Genomic DNA, 13,368 nt, shown 5'->3' with positions numbered 1-13,368 from the left:
GTCAGGTGTCTGACTCTTTGCAACCCCATGGACTGTAGTCCATGGAATTCTCCAGGCCAGAATACTGGACTAGGTAGCCGTTCCCTTCCCCAGGGGATCCTCAAAACCCAGGGATCGAATCCGGGTCTCCCTCATCGCAGGAGGATTCTTTACCAGCTGAGCCACAAGGGAAGCCAAGTGGGCCTAGGGTGAGAGGCCCACTCCTCCCCAGCTAGACTCTAGCACCCCACGTATAGTTCTTTGGTAAGCCATGGAAAATTCTAGCTCCAGCAGAGTCTCCCTACTTGGGCCTGACTGAGGCTTTTTCGGGGTCTCAGAAGTCTTCTCAGGAGTCTCCTCCCCCTGACTCCAGCCCTGCCTCTGAGACACAAGTCCAGTTCCACGCAGGAGGGAAACAGAGACAAGACAGCATGGTGTGCCCCTCCTGAGGCCCAGGCCATGCCCCAACCTAATTACAAGCCAAGCAAGGAGAAAACATGAAAGAGAAAAGGTCTACCTGAAGCCGCACGCACCCAACTTGTCCCTTGGGTGACCTAGCCAGCCAGGGCTCCATCAGTCAGTTCAGTTCAGTGCTCAGTCGTGTCCTACTCTTTGCAACCACATGGACTGCAGCACACCAGGCCTCCCTGTCCACCAACCCCTGGAGTTTACTCAAACTCACATCCATCGAGTCAGTGATGCCATCCAACCTTCTCATCCTCTGTCGTCCCCTTATCCTCCTGCCTTCAATCTTTCCCAGCATCAGGGTCTTTTCCAATGACTCAGTTCTTCCCATCAGGTGGCCGAAGTATTGGAGTTTCAGCTTCAGTATCAGTCCTTCCAATGAATATTCAGGACTGATTTATTTTAGGATGGACTGGTTGGATCCCCTTGCAGTCCAAGGGACTCTCAGGAGTCTTCTCCAACACCACAGTTCAAAAGCATCAATTCTTCAGTGTTCAGCTTTCTTCACAGTCCAACTCTCACATCCATACATGACTACTGGAAAAACCATAGCTTTGACTAGATGGACCTTTGTTGGCAAAGTAACATTTCTGCTTTTTAATATGCTGTCTAGGTTGGTCACAGCTTTTCTTCCAAGGAGCAAGCATCTTTTAATTTCATGGCTGCAGTCACCATCTCCAGTGATTCTGGAGCCCCCAAAAGTAAAGTCTGACACTGTTTCCATTGTTTCCCCATCTATTTGCCATGAAGCGATGGGACCAGGTGCCACGATGTTAGTTTTCTGAATGTTGAGCTTTAAGCCAACTTTTTCAGGGCCCCATAAAGGCCACCAAAACTGATGACCGACAGGGTGCCCTTCTAGCCAGACCAAAGCCTCTTCGCTCAGCCGGCAGGACCACTGGAAAGTGCTCTCTCTCTTTGAACAAAAGCAACGGAAACCCCCTGGCAAAGCAGCCCCAGGCGTCCCAGCAAGGCCTCCTCCTCCAGGGAGAGGCTCAGAAGCTATTTTTCAGGCTTAAGCCATTCGAGTTTTGTCCAAAGAGAAAAGGCACAGGTGGAAAGAAGAGCCTAGAATAGTGAAAACCAGGAACGCAGGGACCCTGGCCACAAGAAGAGAGAAACTGCTGTTTGGAGCAGAAGGAATAAGGGAAGACAAAGCCTTGGCATAAAGGGGAGGAAGCAGAGGGCGAACTGGTGGGACGGATGGTGGGGAGACAGAAGGCTTCTGGGGGCAGAGAAGACATGATGCAGAAAAGGAGAAAGGGAGAACTGAAATTAAAGAGAAATAGGGGATACTTTGGGCTTTCCTGGTGTCTCAGCAGCAAAGAATCCACCTGTCAATGCAGGAGACACAGGAGATACACACTCAATCCCTGGGTCAGGAAGACCCCCCGGGGAAGGAAAGGGCAACCCCCTGCAGTATTCCTGCCCGGAAAACCCCATGGACAGAGGAGCCTGGCAGACTATAGTCCATGCGGAGGCAAGAGTCAGATGTGACTAAACAACAACGGGGGGGGGGGTGGAGCGGGGTGGGGGGTGGGGGTGCGGGAAGGGGGACTCCCTGGGCAGTCCAGTAGACAAGACGTGCTCCCAACGCAGACAGCACAGGCTTGATTCCCAGTGAGGAAATAAAGATCATGTATGCCACCTGGCGCAGTCAAAAAGATAAAGATGAAAAATAAGTAAGGAGAAGCATGGGATGGGGGAGAAAGAGTACCACAGCAGCGGCTGCAGGTCCTGCAGAGCCTCCCCACTGCTCCTGGAATGGACGCTAATGAGGCACTGTGCTTCCTACGTTTATAGGATGCTGAGAAAGCACGTGGTGTCTTTTCTTAAGAAAGATGCTGGAAAATGAAAAGCTTCTGGGAAGCCTATTGTAGACTAGCAGAGAGAGGTGGGATGGTTCTCCTTAACATTTCTCTGGGAGCCAGCATTTCAAAGGACCAGGGCCAGAATAAATGTGTCCCAAGTAGGGCTCAGGGCTTCCCTGGTGGTTCAGACACTAAAGAATCTGCCTGCAATGCTGGAGACATGAGTTTGATCCCTGGGTCGGGAAAATCCCCTGGAAAAGGAAATGGCTACCCACTCCAGTATTCCTGCCTGGAGGATTGCATGGACGGAGGAGCCTGGTGGGCGACAGTCCATTTGGTCACAAAGAGTCAGACACGACTAAGCAGCCAACACTTTCCCTTTCAAGCATATTTCAAAGCAGAGAGTGAAGGACATGGACAGAGGCTCTTTAATGAAGGAGGGTTAGGGAAACGGAACGTGGGCCTCAATCAGTCAAACTAGCAGGGCAGAAGCTCGCCCCTACTGGTGGCTGCGGGAGCTGCACTCAGCAACAGTAGGGGTCAGCGCCAGGCACCAGGTGTGGGTTCTTCATTTACCCCACGCAGCGAACCAAAGGAGGAGGCACCATTAGTATCCCCGTTTTATAGATGAGGAAGTTGAGGATCAGGGAGGTTTTAGTAACTTGCCCAAGGTCTCATAACTATAGGTGAGATCCAGGATTCAATTCGAGTTTTACTGCACTAAACTATAGTATCCCCTCCATATCCTATGTCAGGACCTGTATTGGGAAGACCTCACTGGCCCACAGTGAAATAAAAATTCAGTACTTCTGGGGCACAGAGACCCAATTTAGCTAACTCGGGAGGTGATGTCACAGTGAGAAAGGGCCATTCTCTGCTTTTCTCCCTGCCCCAACACTGTGATCTCAGGCCACTCACCAGTAGCCCACACTCTGGCAGGGACAGCTTCTTCCCCGGGTGAACTGGTGGTCCCTGCGGGGGTGATCGCAGACTTCGATTTGGACAGGAGATGCACGCCCTGTGTCCTGGCCAGGCCCACGGGGACAAGCGTCAGAGAGCCAGGCTTCTGCTATCGGGGGCCCAGGTTGCCAGGATGGACAGCCAGTGGACAGAGGGAAAATCCCTGGAGATGAGGGAAGAAGATTCCTGCCTGGATGGGGAGCTCTACGAATCTGGAGGATGTTCTATGGGACAGAATCTACCAGAACAAAATCCTTCCCTGGCAAAGTTGCGACCTCCGTTACTTTATTTCAAATTCTAAGCGAAACAAATGTACACACAATGAAATCCACCACCTCCTAGAGCCAGGCCTGACGGGGCCCCAGAAAGTCTGGACAGAAACCTGGAGTCTGAGAGGAGAAGCCCTATAAAGGAAGCCGGTGGCCACGTCCTGGGACCCTCAACCACTGCCAGCCAGGCCTGCCCAGGAAGTGGGGTGGCGGATTGGGCCTCCAGGTTGAATTTGGAAATGAAGCTTCGGCTCCTCCAAGTAGACCTATCCGCAGAGGCTGTGCAGCCTGGGTTAGTGAGGCCAAGGACACTCTTTTTCCACTGTTTGGGGGTGGCAAGCTTACCTAGGGGGGCTGTTCTGTGGGCCCCAGCTACGCACAGCACCAAGGTCAGACACAGGCCAGGCTGGAGTCCAGCACCACCCTGCCAGCCTTCACCTCGGTCGTGATGAGGCAGGTGGGAGGCTGGGCTGGCCCTTCCCACTCAGGGTGCATCCCAGCCTGCTGTCTTGGCATACCAGGTGCAGCATGTAGGGGTGGTATGTGGAGAATAAGCACAGGACAGCCTGTGTAGGACAGAGGAGAAAGTCTCTTCATGAAGGGTGTCACTGGTGCCCACAAAGCCCTGGGGTATATGGCCCTTCACCTGCCCCTCCCCGGCCTCCCACCTTGTCCCACGTGGTAGCTTCATCTCCTTTTATTCAAACTGGAAACCGCAGCTTTCTGCAACTCCTCCTTCCCAAATCCGCCACACACTGTGTGTGAGTATGCGTGCTCAGCCCCAGCTACCCGCTCCATTTCCCCCTAACAGGCCCCTCCTTGGCTCCCGTGCCCAAGTACCCCTCCCCTTCCCCCCGCTCAGGCTCCCGCCTCCCACTTCTTCCACACGAGTCTCCCCTCATGGCAGCCAAAGGGATATTACTGTACTGAAATCTGGCCCCACTCCTGCATCCACAGCTCCTATAAAGCCCCCTTCCATAGTCACACCAGGAGCTTCACAGTTGGGACCCCCTTACCAGCCTCCCAACTCGACAAACACCCCAATACAGCCTTTACCTCAATGATTCACCACAACCCAGGCAGGACAGGAACCTCCAAAGCCTCTGACCAGGCTGTTCTGCCTAGTAGCCACGTCCCACTCACCCACCTGTCCAGCCTCACTGTGCCCTCAAGACCCTGCTCAGCTCTGGCCCTGTGTGAAGGTGACTTCCTACGCCAGTTCATCACCCCTCCCCTTGTGTCCCCACAGCTGGGGTTCTTGGTGCTCCCGTGAGGGGCCAGAGATGAGGACACCCTGGTGCCCACATGTCACTCCCGAGAGTGGACTCGCCTGCCCCATTCCACACATGGAGGGATGGACAGGCCCAGGACCCCAGGCTACATGGTGTCAAGACCCTCATGACAACCTGCTTGATCACATTTTAAAAGGGAGATAAAGTCAAGTGCCCTCCTGCACACCGCACCACCCCTTTGCCCCAGGCCCACCCTCAGAAGCAGCTCTGATCTGCTGTTATTGTCAAGCAGGAGTGGCAGTTCACCCAGCCTCAGCTGGGAGAGAGAAAGTCACATGTTGGAATATGAAAGCCCCATGCTGGGTCTTGGGATGCATTCTGACCTGAAACCTGCCTTTCTCACCTGGTTCCTCCTGCCTCTTGTCACTACTGCTTTAAAAGTTAACCCACTGTTGCGAGTCCTTTCCACCTCGAGAGTGCTGTTCCCCTGGGGATGGGGAATATGCTGGCTGTCAGATCCTGGATTCCTGGGTGCAGAAGGGGGCCCAGGAACAGGCCCATGTCACGGGCAGGGCTGCATGTGGGTCCTGACTCCACCTTCCCATGCCAAGTGACTCTCAGCAGGGCACTAACCTTTGTCAGACCCTAACACAATCATCTACCAGGCGGTTGGCTCCGAGAAGTACCCTGCAGCCCTCTATAATGCTCAATACATGGTGAGCTCAACAAGGGCACAGGCAGCTTCTTCCCCAAGGAAGCCACAAAACCTGGCAATGAATATGGGCTCAATAAATTCTTGTTCACAATTGCCCTGCTCTGCCAACCACATGCTGCAGGAAAACACACCAGGCTTCAGCCAGCCCCCGGCTCTGCTCTTAGCCCACCACTGTGAGCTGTCCAGCCTGCGCGTGGCAGCTGCAGTCTTGCCAAATGTCTGTGGTTGTGTCTGTAAAACACGGTGAAGACTCAGGAAAGGGAGCTGGCAAGCGTGTGGCACACAGGACGCCTCGACAACATCAGTTCCCTTCCCTAAAGACTTAGACAGCCCTTGCCACTTGAGACCCCAACTCTTATGTCAGGAATTTGTTGTATCTCAGCACTGCTGTGAAAATAAAGTCACAAAGAGGCCTGGGGGAAATCATGGCAGAGTTCTGAACAGAGACTGGATCAAGGGTTTTTACAGAGAAGTCAGGATCCCCCTTACATACAGTGTTGAAACTGTCCCAAAGTTCAGAGCCCGCACGTGGCTCTTGGGAATCAAGCCCTTATAAACTAGCCCGACTGCCGGGGGCAGGGAACCCCCAGGCTGCAGTCCTGTGACCTGCGGGCAGCAGAGGACAGAGATGTGTCGGTGGGTGCCTGTGGATCCAAAGAGCACGGGGACCCCACCGCCCCTGGGGCTGAGTCCACGCACCCCGGGCAGCTCCAGGGGCTGCAGCTCCTCACTCGGGGGCTGCACTGGAGCAGCCACAGCAGCTGGGGCGCCGCAGGGACTGCATGACAGCTCGAAGTGGCCCCCTCCTACCCTCAGCAGACAGGCTGTCCTCGCTGGCAGGGGCCCGCTGCAGCTGCTCAAACTGCATCTCTAGGTGCTTCTGGATGGCCACACCGAGCACCTCCGGGTCCACTGCAGCTCCATAGACCTCCCATGTCATGCCCTCAGCATCCCATCGTACGTCCCGCACAGGAGATGGCGCTGCTGCCAGGCTGGACTCCAGAGTCACCTCCGGGAACAGGTGCAGGGCCACAGGGGCTTCCAGAGGTGGGCTAGTGGCCACTGCCTTGCAGACGGCCTTGGGGGCTGCTTGAACACCAGCATCCTGGGCTGACAGAGGGGAAGCCAAGACAGGGGCCAAGTCACTTGCTGAGGTCATGGTCCACATATCCTTGGTCCTGGCACTAGGCTCCATGGCTAACCCTGTGGGACCCCAAGGGTGGGCACAGCAGTGGGAGTGCCCAGGAAGCCCCCCAGGAAACGTACACCGGAGTTTCACCCCACGGTGAGCCTGCAGCCTAGATTCACTCACTGATGCCACTAATTTGGGAAAGGCCAGAATCCCTGGGGCAGGCAAGCCATAGCAGCAGCTGCTGGCCCCCATTTCCCTCATGCCACAGAGCAGGGCTGCTGGAGACAAAGCGTGGCAGGAGGCGGTGGCCGACTGGCCAGTGGCTTTGGGGCTGCTGCTGTGGGTCACTGTGCCTCCCAAGGCAGCTGGTGGCACCCACACCTGACTCTCCAGTGTCCAGGCTGAGTTTGAAGTCTTGTTCTCCGGAGCCAGGTCCCTTTCCAAGCCTGCAGGGGTCTGGGCACTCTGGCCCGAGGTGCTGCTGGGCTGCAGCCGAGCCCTGTGGACAGGCGAGCTGCCCAGGGCTGAGCAGCTGAGGCTGGCCTTTTGAGCACCGCTGTGACCCCGGATCTGGGTGCTGCGAACCAGGCCCGAGTGGCTCCTCTGCATAGCGGCAGCGCTAGGGCCCCGCAGGTGACTCAGGCCACTGCCGCCCGCAGTGGACACGTTGCCCACAGTGCTGCTGCGCCAGTGGCCCACGGCGCTGGGCTGCAGCTGGGGGCTGGAGGCTTGTGCCTGCTCCACGCGCTCAGCCTGCAGCCCCTCCGCCTCCGGGACCTGGGCGCCAGTGCTGGCCTCACCAAGCTGGGCCTGCCATACAACGCTGCTGGCTCTCTTGCGATACTCTGGCCTCTGCCCCTGGCCTTCACCCAGCAGGCTGGAGGAACTTCGGGACAGGGGCTGAGGGTGGGCACTGAGGGGTTCCGGGATATCCGGCTCAGGACGGCTGGATCTCATGGCTGCCTGCAGGAGAGAGAGAGGGCTCACACAGTGCAAGGCACACTGAGGGGACAGCTTCAGTCTCAGCCTGCCTGACCAGTCAGAGCCACAAGCAAAGTGATGACAGGAGCCAGACGCTTCAAATCAAGGTCACCACACATAGCCAGGATGACGTTTCTAAACACCAAAACTGAGGGATCAGAACCAGCCCTAGGGTGAGCCCCTAGAGGCCATCCAGAAGGCTAGTGGCTGACTCTACTGCTGGTTTATGGGGGAGGGGGAGCCAGGGGCTAGGCCGAGCCTGCTGGGGCCTGGGGGCTTGGGGCTTTGAGACAATAGCTCTTAGTCAATCAGCACAGAACTATTACAGTATTTTAATAACCAGTAAAGCTGGACTGATGGACACTACCCTGGTTCCTCCCAGAACCATCACCATCTCACTTACTTGGACTGGAGCCTCTTTGGTACACAGTGGGGGGCAGAGAAGTCTTGGGGATGAGAAAGACATGAATGCCGGGCTCACTGAAAACACCTTGGGTTCTCTCACGCTCCCTCCCCATCCTCTCTGGCCTGGCCTGGCTGGGTTGTCACGTCTCTGGGGCTCAGTCTTGGCCGCTGTGAAGGGGAAGGCGTTTCCTGGCTCCCACTGCATGCTCCAAGGGCAGGAGAGGCTCCCGTATCAGCCCTTTAGGACTTGGCATTTGTTCACTCCTCCCGCTGCCAACTCATGAGCACCTTCTGTGTGCCATGCTGTTGAGATCAGGCAACATGGAACTGATGCAGATCTGCTGTGCCCACCAAATGGGGTCCAATACAGGCCACCCCCACTGTCTGAAAGAAGAGTATTCCTATGAAACCTTTTCATAAGCCAAAATAGTGTAAAGAGGCAATTACCTTGTCTTGTAAAACTCTTCGGATTTCTTTCCATTACTGAAAACAGTTACTAATTAATGTAGGTCTCCCATGAAAGTGAAGTGGAATAAAGCAAACTTTTGAAAAGTAGGGAATACCTGTAACCACCAATCAGACACATGTCCTCTCTTGCCCCTGCTCCCTTCCAGCCATTCTTGTCCCTTTCTCTAGCCATACAGACTCTTCCAGACCTGCAGGTTGGGTCTGGAGAGAGAAGAAGGAGATGATGCCTGGGAGGACGGAACAAGGAACAGGGTGAGCAGAAAGCAGGAGGCATATGTTCAGATCACAAGAAGGGGGCAGCAGGCTGGGGACTGGGCAGGACCCAGAGAGAGGGAGTGGGGTCAGGGCATGAGGCAGCCTGGCCCAGGGCGAAGTCATGAATAAGGAACATCACTCTGAGACTCCCAGCCTAGCAGGACATGCTGGAGAAGCAGGGTGGGGATGGCAGGCAACAGCGGCAATTCGGGTAGTCCCAGTCCTGCCCTCCCAGCCTGTGCTAATAAGAACTGCCGCGAAACCAGCCACCTGGCCAGGCGAGCAAGGCCACTGAAAGGCAGTGTGGGAAGGGCTCTCAGGAACTCAGTTTCTGTACGTTAAAACTTCCTGTTGCCCCAGAGCTCAGGAGATGGCTGGTGGCTGCTCAAGCCAATGGTGAGGCTGTTTCCAGAGCACCTGTCCCCTTAGAGTTCCAGGCTTGCTGTGAAGCCCAGTTCAGCACAGCTTTCAGCAGTGATGAAAACATGCTGCTCTGCACTGTCCAGTATGGTTGTTACTGGTCACATGGGGCCACTGAGCTCTTGACAGATGGCTAGTGCAACTCAGCAACTGATTTGCTAATTTTGTTTAAGTAACTGAAATTTAGAGCCTCCCAGGTGGCTCAGTAGTAAAGAATCTGCCTGCCAATGCAGGGGACGTGAGTTTCATCCCTGAGTCCAAAAGATGCCCTGGAGAGGGAAATGACAACCCACTTCAGTATTCTTGCCTGGGAAATCCCATGGACAGAGGAGCCTGTCAGGCTACAGTCCACGGGGTTGCAAGAGTCAGACACGACTTCGGGAGTAAACAACAAAATTGAAATTTAAAGGGCCACATACTGTTACCGATGACCATGCAGCTCTAAGACACATGTTACCAGCCTGGGCAGCAGTCTCCTGTCCTAGCTGCTCCTCGGGGCTGAAGCCAGACTGGTCCCTGGAAGAGTCAGGAAAATGATGAATAGGCAAGAAAAGACTATGGCCCAGGCCCTGCTCTCAGGCTCTAAGGTGGACATATAAAGAGAGAAGGTCAACAAAGCCAATAACAATCACGGTGATGATAACAAGAACAGCAGTTCCAAGTGCCCAGCCACCCACCATGTGGCAGGCATGTGCCGTCTCCTTTCCAGCACTGTATGTGAGAGTAAGAGCAATCTCAGGACATAAGTCATCGTCTCCATTCTGCAGAAGAGGAAACCAAAGCTCAGAGAGGTTTAGTGACTTGCTCAAGGGCACACAACTGGTAAGTGGTTAAGCCAGGAATCAAACTCAGGAGTGCCTGAGGTTCTCTGTGCTCCCTCTTGAGAATAGTGCAGACCTCCGTCCTGGACACTATCACTCTTCCACGGGCATCCCTTTTTATTTAGTGTTGCCATGACTCAACTGGAGTCCCAGCACCCAACACATGGGTACCCAGTGGTACCCATGACATGCCAGTGGAACAAGTGAACAAGTAAGAGCAAAGCCTGGATGCCCATTCACCCTACCTGCTTCTAGCAGCTCTGTAGGCAGCCGAGACTCAGAAAGACAGAAGGAGGCCTGCTGGCTAGGAAGGCTGTGGTCACCGATGGGTCCTGGCAGGCGGACAGCCACTGAGCCCCAAGCCCAGGAACCCGAAGGAAGTCCTATCTGGACAGCCCACACAGCCTCTGACTGAACCCCACCTACCCTGGAGGAGGGCCAGAGGAAGCCAGACCTTGGTCTCCTTGACGAAACAAGCCAAGGCTGGGGGCACACACAGTCTCTGCCAGGAGCTGTCGAGAAGCTGCCAGTGCAGGTACTGCGGCATCTGCCTCACCAGGTGGCTGCCTGATGCTCAGGGCTGGCCGTCACTCAGAGTGAAAGTAGTGACCACAAAGACCCCAGGGGAGTGGGAGGTTATATTTCTTGTTAGTTTCCTTCCTTAGCCCACCTCCACAAATGGCAGGTGACAATCTGAGATCTGGAACAGCTCAGAAATGTCAAAGAACCCACCACTGAACCCCAGCTGGCCTTCCCAGGCTGATCGAGGGAAGAGCTTCAGGGGGAGTTGCATAGAGGTACGCTATCGAAAGAAGGTTTTTCACACCCCACCTACCCCCAAGAATAGAGGCCTCCCAGGAAGCAATAGAGCTGATCAGATGAACTTCGGAGCCAGGGACGAACAAGTGAAGCAAAGGGGTACACTTCCAATCCAGGCTCTTGCCCTTCCTACATATGCACACTCAGGTAGACCCCTAACCTCTTTGAGCCTCAGTTTCCCCAATCTGCAAATCAGAAATAAATCCCCACTCTGCAGGGCTGTTGTGAAGACATAATGTGATGGCATATGGACTGCCTGGAACAGTGATTGATAATAATCTTACCTTTCTTCCTCCCATCAAGAGTGACTTGTGCTCAAGGTATCACAGGACTTGGAAGTGGGGGTAGGAGTAGAAAGGTGGCTTTTAGGAAGCCATTTAGATTATAGGGCAGCTTGGTTTGCTTCTTAATCTTCCTAGGATGGTGACAGTCACCACCAGTGCTCCCAATGTCGCCATCATCTCAGTTTCCAAGTCTATTCTAAACCTCAGCGTGGGAGAATATGTATACGTCCACTCATACATGCATGCATACGGACACACACAGACTCCTCAAATGTTGAGATATGAACTTACCTCTTAGGGACCAGGTAGGGACACACACCACCCAAACCCCTCCTCGTATAATAAGGGGCGTGGCGACCTCCAGTAGGTGGTCTGATCCATCCCAGCAAAGGAGGGCCTGACAGGACTGACAGGGCCAAAGCTGGGGAAAGCAGCAGGGAGCCTTCCTGAGCTACTGAGAAGTGTGTGGAGGCACAAAACCTGCCCTTCACAGAGGATGAAGGAGTCTTAAGAACAAAGCGCCCACGTCACAAGCTGTGCCAGGAAAGGGTTCTGGGGAACCGTGGGGCAGAGGTCCCAGACCCAGCTCTGCTCACCACAGAGAGGCCTAGATCCCACCAGGCAAGAGATTCCTCCCCTGAGGAGGATTTACCCATACTTCCCAAGAGGAACCGGAGATGAAAAGGGTCAGCCTCCTGGCCCAGCTGCCCCAAACCTGAAGCAGCCCAGGTGGCTGGTGTGTTCCTACCTGCGTGGCCATGGGCTCCCATGAGCCAGTATAGGCCCACACCACACCCATGGACCCATTGGGGCCAACACATAGGCCCGTCTGTTGTGTGAGCCTGCAGGAAACAGCACCCACCAGCTGCACTCTGCGCACCAGACAGACAGGCCGCGTCCAGCTGAGGGCCAAAGGCCTGAACACACCGCAAGTACACTCTCCCCTAGGGCAAGGGGCCCTTGTCCTGCCTTCCCACACAAAGCCCACCTGGACTCCGGAGAAGGTCTTCAATATGACCCCCAAGCAGGGCTCCAGACCTTCCCAGCAGCAAAGACTGCGACTGGAGGAAGAGGGGGCTGCGGGGTAAGCGGGCAGGGATGGAGGGCAGGAGGAGCGAGAGTGAAGGGAGGGCGGGGGCTGGGGGCGGTGGGAGGAGAGTGGATGAGGGGTGGGGATGGAAAAAGGAAGAGGAAGGAAGGGGGAAGAAGCGGTAAGAACGGTGGGGGCTGGCAGAAAGAGACGAGGTCCTGGGCACTGAATATTGAGAAATGGGAGGATGGGCAGAGGAGACGTGGAAAAAGGGATAGTTCAGGCAATGAGCCCAGAGATGCGAGGAGGGGTGCAGCCCCGGGGGCCGCTGAGCACCGGGCGGGGGCCGGGATGCGTAGGGTCGGGGCTCAGGGAAAGGTGAGGAGTGGGGTTCCCGGGCGCAAGAAGGGGAGGTGCCGCCCATCCCACCCTCCTTCGCCCCAACACGGGCGAGCACGGAGCTGGCCTCTCACCCTCTTGCCAGCCCGAGGCCGCGGAGGCCGGCGGAAGCGCTGCTCCTGTGGCCGCCACAGGTGCCCGGCGCAGCGGCCCAAGATGGAGCCGAGCCGGACCTGGACCTGGCCTGGGCCGAAGACGCCGCCAGCCGCCGTCCGCTCGGCCAGCGGAGCGGGAGCAGGAGGCGCAGCTGGGTGGCTGAGGGGCGGGGGGAGGCCGGGGGAGGAGGGACGAAGGGGGCGGTAGCCCCGCTCACCTGGGCCCGCCCCCGCGCTCCACCGCCCACGCCGGCGTCCCGGCCCCGCCCCGGGCCCCGCCCCCGACCCCCGGCCCCGCCCCCGGCCCAGGCCCCGCCCCGGCCCCGCCCCCTGGCCCCTCCGCGCTCCGTACCCCCAGCCAACCTACAGCCCCACGAGCATCCCCTCGACTCTGCCCCGCGAGCCCCTAGTCCCTCTTCCCGACCCACTCTTCACGGCAAGTCTCACCGTCCCGTCTTTTCGGCCCCGCCCCCACCATGATCTCGTTTTACAGGCCTCCCAACGACATCCCGCCGCTTCTCGACCCAACCCCAACGTCCCCAACCTTATAGGCTCGGCTCCCTACAATCCTCCAGCTCCGCAGCGCAAGTCCAAAGAGCCCTGCTCTCTCGGCGTACCACGCCCAGCACAGAGGTCTAAGAGCCCCTCAGGAGACCCTCTTACTCGCCACCCAGCCCCCATGTTCTTGATCACCCTGGCCCCCATCCTTCAATAGTGAGGGACTTCAAGTCCTGCCCTCGAGAACCCAGGCGCATGGGACACCTAGTTGGGTCCGTCTTAGACCCACCCTGCAGACGCCCATTCTCCAAGCCCTGGACCCCATAGTTC

General features: G+C 56.4%; 1 protein-coding gene across 1 annotated transcript; it reads right to left on the bottom strand.

The window, feature by feature from the left end:
* Nucleotides 1–5,849: 5,849 nt before the first annotated feature.
* On the bottom strand, nt 5,850–12,782 carry GPRIN2 (G protein regulated inducer of neurite outgrowth 2). The gene is made up of 4 exons (XM_069571561.1): nt 12,520–12,782; nt 9,512–9,608; nt 7,948–8,644; nt 5,850–7,526 (listed from the first exon to the last, which is right to left on the bottom strand). The coding sequence occupies exons 3-4, from the start codon at nt 8,152–8,154 to the stop codon at nt 6,159–6,161; spliced, it is 1,575 nt and encodes a 524-aa protein (XP_069427662.1). The 5' UTR covers nt 8,155–8,644; nt 9,512–9,608; nt 12,520–12,782; the 3' UTR covers nt 5,850–6,158.
* Between the last annotated feature and the right edge of the window lie 586 nt (nt 12,783–13,368).

This window comes from Ovis canadensis, chromosome 25 (assembly GCF_042477335.2).
Source record: "Ovis canadensis isolate MfBH-ARS-UI-01 breed Bighorn chromosome 25, ARS-UI_OviCan_v2, whole genome shotgun sequence".
NCBI classification, from domain to species: Eukaryota; Metazoa; Chordata; class Mammalia; order Artiodactyla; family Bovidae; genus Ovis; species Ovis canadensis.
Note: the sequence above shows the minus strand (reverse complement) of the source record. Positions and strands in the feature narration are given on the sequence as shown.

Coding starts and splice junctions, on each gene's coding strand:
- GPRIN2 (XM_069571561.1), bottom strand. CDS start 8,154: ATGCAGTGGGAGCCAGGAAACGCCTTCCCCTTCACAGCGGCCAAGACT. Junction 7,527..7,947: donor CCAAAGAGGCTCCAGTCCAA/GTAAGTGAGATG, acceptor TCTCTCCTGCAG/GCAGCCATGAGATCCAGCCG.